The 5,485-nt window shown below is 47.4% G+C and overlaps 1 protein-coding gene across 1 annotated transcript; it reads right to left on the bottom strand.

Annotated features, from left to right (window-relative positions):
• Positions 1 to 3,566: 3,566 nt before the first annotated feature.
• LOC138873196 (uncharacterized) lies at positions 3,567 to 4,100 on the bottom strand. The gene has a single exon (XM_070151637.1). The coding sequence runs from the start codon at positions 4,098 to 4,100 to the stop codon at positions 3,567 to 3,569; it is 534 nt and encodes a 177-aa protein (XP_070007738.1).
• Between the last annotated feature and the right edge of the window lie 1,385 nt (positions 4,101 to 5,485).

The following is a 5,485-nucleotide window of genomic DNA, read 5'->3' as shown; positions in this document are numbered from 1 at the left end:
TTTTTAGGCCTCGAAACACTGAATTCACTTGCAACACAAGTGATGACCTTTTGGGTCATCACATTCTCCACCTCTAAAACAACCGTTCATGCTCGAATGGACATAAGAAAGTAGTACCTGAGTCGGGAAAAAGATGGGGATAATGGCTCCGCATATCAGACTCGGACTCCCAGGTCGATGCCTCAGCGGGCTGACCTCTCCACTGAACACGAACAGAAGCAAAACTCTTCGATTTCAATTGACGAACCTGCTGGTCTAGAATAGCTACTGGCTCCTCCTCATAAGACAAGTCCTTGTCCAACTAGACAGTGCTGAAATCTAACACGTGGGATGGATCACCGTGATACTTCCCGAAGCATGGAAACATGAAACACTAGATGCACGACTGATAAGTTCGGCGGCAACGCAAGTCTATAAGCCACCTCTCCCACTTGATCTAGAATCTCAAATGGTCTAATGAACCTAAGGCTAAGCTTGCCCTTCTTCCCAAATCTCATCACGCCCTTCATAGGCGACACTCTAAGCAATACCCACTCACCAACCATGAATACCAAATCTCGAACCATGCGGTCGGCATAACTTTTTTGCCTAGATTGAGCTGTACGAAGCCTATCCTGAATAATCCTAACCTTATCCAAGGCATCCTAAACTAGATCCGTACCCAACAACCGAGCGTCTCCCAGCTCAAACCATCCAATTAGAGACCGACACCGCCTACAATATAAAGCCTAATACGGAGCCATCTGAATACTCGACTAGTAGCTGTTGTTGTAGGCAAACACTGCTAAGGGAAAAAATTGATCCCAAGAGCCTCCAAAGTCAATGACACAAGCTCGGAGCATATCCTCCAAAATCTAAATAGTCCGCTCGGACTGCCCGTCCGTCTGAGGATGAAACGTTGTGCTCAACTCAACCCGCATGCCCAACTCTCGTTGAACTGCTTTCTAGAAACGTGAGGTAAACTACGTACCTCGGTCCGAAATGATAGACTCGTGCACATCATAAAGACGAACAATCTCCTGGATATAGATCTCAGCTAACCTCTCGGAAGAATAGGAGACTGCCATAGGAATGAAATGTGCTGACTTGGTCAGCCTATCAACAATGACCCATACTGCATCGAACTTCCTCCGAGTCTGCGGGAGTCCAACAACGAAATCCATAGTGATCCGCTCCCACTTCCACTCGGGAAGCTCAATCCTCTGAAATAAACCACCAGGCCTTTGATGCTCGTACTTAACCTACTGACAATTCAAACACCGAGCCACATATGCAACGATATCCATCTTCATTCTCTGCCACCAATAATGCTGCGGCAAATCTTGATACATCTTCGCGACACCCGGATGAATAGAGTACTGGGAACTATGGGCCTCCTCTAAAATCAAATCTCAGAGCCCATCCGCATTAGGCACACAAACTCGACCCTGCAATCTCAAAACTTCATCATCACCTAAGATAACCTGCTTGGCACCTCCGTGCTGCACCGTGTCTCTGAGGACACACAAATGGGGATCATCATACTGTCGATCTTGGATATGCTCCAATAATGAGGAACGAGCGACTGTGCAAGCTAACACATGGCTGGGCTCAGAAACATCCAATCTCACGAACTGATTGGCCAAAGCTTGAACATCCAAAGCAAGCGGTCCCTCACCGACCGGAATATAAGTAAGACTGCCCATACTGGCTGACTTCCTACTCAAAGCATCGGCCACCACATTAGCCTTTCCCGGATGATATAAGATGGTGACATCATAGTCCTTTAACAGCTCCAACCACCTTCTCTGCCTCAAATTCAACTCCTTCTGCTTGAACAAGTATTGTAGACTCTTGTGATCCGTGAACACCTCACATGCCACACCATACAGATAATGCCTCCAAATCTTTAACGGGTGAACAATGGCTGCCAACTCCAAATCATGAATCGGATAATTCTTCTCATGAATCTTCAACTGCCGTGAATCATAGGCAATGACCTTGCCATCCTGCATCAACACTGCACCAAGTCCAATGCAAGATGCATCACAATAAACTATATAAGGCCCTAAACATGTGAGCAAAACTAACACAGATGTCGTAGTCAGAGCTGTCTTGAGCTTCTGAAAGGTCGCCTCACACTCATCCGACCATCTGAACGGGGAACCCTTCTGGGTCAACCTGGTCATCGGGGTTGCGATAGATGAAAACCCCTCCACGAACCGACGATAGTAGCTTGCCATTCCCAAGAAACTCCGAATCTCTGTAGCTGATGCTGGTCTAGGCCAGTTCTTGACTGCCTCAATCTTCTTTGGATCAACCTGAATACCCTCTGTTGATACTACATGACCCAGGAATGCAACTAAACTTAACCAGAACTCACAATTCGAGAACTTAGCATATAATTGACTATCCTTCAAGGTCTAAAAAACCACTTTAAGATGCTGCTCGTGCTCCTCCTAGCTGCGGGAATATATCAAAATATCATCAATGAAGACTATCACGAACAAATCCAAATAACGCCTGAACACTCGGTTCATCAAATCTATAAAATATGCTAGGGCATTTGTCAACCCGAATGACGTAACCAAGAACTCATAATGCCCGTACCGAGTGCGGAAAGCTGTCTTAGGGATATCGGATGCCCTAATCCTCAACTGATGGTAGCCAGATCTCAAGTCAATCTTCGAAAATGCCTTGGCATCCTGAAGGTGATCAAACAAATCATCAATCATCGGCAATGGATACTTATTCTTGATTGTAACCTTGTTCAACTGCCGGTAATCAATACATATTCTCATCGATCCGTCCTTCTTCTTAACAAAAAACACCGGCGCACCCCAAGGCGAAACACTCGGCCTAATGAAACCCTTCTAAAGCAAGTCTTGCAACTGCTCCTTCATCTCTTTCAACTCAGGCGGGCCCATACGATACGGCGGGATAGAAAGGGCTGAGTGCCCGGAGCCAGATCAATGCAAAGGTCAATATCCCTGTCGGGTGGCATACCCGACAGGTTTGAAGGGAAAAATTCAGGAAACTCACGAACAACAGGCACATAATCAATAGAAGGAACCTCAGTACTAGAATCACGAACATATGCCAAATAGGCCAAACATCCTTTCTCGACCATGTGCCAAGCCTTCACATAAGAGATAACACTATGAGTAGAATGACCAGGAGTCCTCTCCACTCTAAATGAGGCAAACCCAGTAAAGCTAAGGTCACAGTTTTGGCATGACAGTCCAAGATAGCATGGTACGGTGATAACCAGTCCATTCCCAATATAACATTGAAATCAACCATGTCCAGAAGCAACAAATCTACGCGAGTCTCAAGACCCCCAATCACAACTATACATGAACGATGGACTCGATCTACCATAAATCACCCATCGCCATTGACACATAAACAGGATCACTCAAAGAATCACTAGGCATGACCAGACATGGTGCAAAATAAGAGGACACATATGAGTACGTAGACCCTGGATCAAATAACATTGAAGCATCTCTATCACAAACCAGAACCGTACCTGTAATAACTGCATCGGAAGCCTGAGCCTCGGGCCTGGCTGGAAGAGCATAACATCAGGGCTGGGCCTCACCACCCTGAACTACATCTCTTGGACGGCCTGTTGTTGGCTGGCCTCCACCTCTAGCGGCCTGAGCTCCACCTCTAGCACCTCTACCTCCACCTCTAGCACATCTACCCCCACATCTGGCTGGCTGGGCGGCCTGTGGAACACCTGGTGCCTGAACCATAGCACGGGAACCCTGATGCGGAGAACTACTCGAAGCTCGAGGGCAATACCTAGAAATGTGCCTCATGTCGCCACAAGTAAAACAAGCCCTCGACTGCTGGGGATGATGACTCTGGAAACTCTGAAGCGGCAGTGCACCAATAGGAGCTGGTGGTGCACTGTAGGACTGCTGATCAGAATACTGCATCTGAGAACCATGGCCACCTGAAGCACCGTGAGAAACCTGAAGTGCTGACTGGAAAGGCCTGGGAGGATTTCCCCTACCATATGAATCCCTACCTCCAGACGAGGTACCACTGAATCTACCTGAATGACGAGACCTCTTGTCCGACCCATGACCACCTCCCTGTGATAGAACCATTTCAACTCCGAGCTACATTGGCCGCCTCCTGGAAAGATATCTCACTCACAGTCTCCCTAGCCATCTAAAGACGAATCGGCTGAATAAGACCATCAATAAACCTCCTCACCCTCCCTCTCTCTCTCGGTGGGAAGTATGACAAGAGCATGACAAGCCAAGTCGATGAATCTGGTCTCATATTGGGTAACAATCATAGAACCCTGCTGGAGATGCTCAAACTACCTCCGATAGGCCTCTCTCTGAGTGATGGGGAGAAACTTCTCCAGAAATAGCTGAGTAAATTGCTCCCAATTCAAAGCTGGCAATCCGGCTGGTCTAACAAAACAGAAATCCCTCCACCAAGTCTTGGCGAATTCAGACAAGTGAAAAGTGGCAAAATCGACCCCATTGGTCTCAACTATCCCCATGTTCCTAAGAACCTCGTGACAACTGTCTAAATAATCCTGGGGATCCTCAGTAGATGCACTGCTGAAAGTAGTAGTGAAGATCTTGGTAAACCAATCCAGCCTCCATAAAGCATCGACAAACATAATTGCTCTATTACCGGTCTGAGCTACCATACTCGACTGAACTGCTCCAACTGGCTGAACCGCTGGAGTCTGAATCTGGGGAGATACCTGCTCCGGACTGCAAGTAGCAGGAGTCTGGGCTCCTCCTCCAGCCTGAGAGGTGGTTGGTGCTACAGGAAGCAAGCCTGTCTGGGTGACACTCTCCATAAGGCCCACTAGACGGACCAGAGCATCCTGAAGAACTAGGGTGGCAATAAACCCCTTTGGGACCTGAGCTGGGCCCACTGGAATTGCTAGGGCCAGAACCTCATCATCAAAGTCAACCTGAGGCTCTGCCATTGGTGCTGCTGCTCGGGGCTGAGCTCTGCCCCTACCCCAACCTCTAGCACAGCCTCGGGCTCGCCCTTTGCCCCTCGTGGGAGCTACTGCTGGGGGCTCAGGCTGATAGTCAGTGGATGAGGAAGCACGTGTTCTTGCCATCTACGAAAGAACATAGTAGAAGTTCAATTAGCATTGAGAACCAAACCGCACGACATGAGAGAATAAATGTGAAGTTGTTCCTAACTCTGTAGCCTTTGGGGGATAATACAGACGTCTCCATACCGATCCCTCGGACTCTACTAAGCTTGTCTGTGAACTGTGAGACACATGTAACTTAGAGCTCTAATACCAACTTGTCACGACCCGAATTTCCCACCCTCGGGAGTCGTGATGGCGCCTACTAATGTGAGCTAGGCAAGCCAAACCTTTAATCTAATTACTTCATTAACCAATTATTTCTTTTTAACAAATATAAGACGATAATATGGTAACAGCGGAAATCCAAATTTTAGCGGAAGACAACAATAAGATTTATGAAAAATGCATCTATTACAA

This window comes from Nicotiana sylvestris, chromosome 7, assembly GCF_000393655.2.
Source record: "Nicotiana sylvestris chromosome 7, ASM39365v2, whole genome shotgun sequence".
In the NCBI taxonomy this organism is placed as follows: domain Eukaryota; kingdom Viridiplantae; phylum Streptophyta; class Magnoliopsida; order Solanales; family Solanaceae; genus Nicotiana; species Nicotiana sylvestris.
The sequence above is the reverse complement of the archived record's forward strand: the minus strand, read 5'-3'. Positions and strand labels throughout refer to the sequence as shown.

What these genes read in the sequence shown, in the direction of transcription:
- LOC138873196 (XM_070151637.1), bottom strand. Translation starts at nt 4,100, where the DNA reads ATGGTTCTATCACAGGGAGGTGGTCATGGGTCGGACAAGAGGTCTCGT.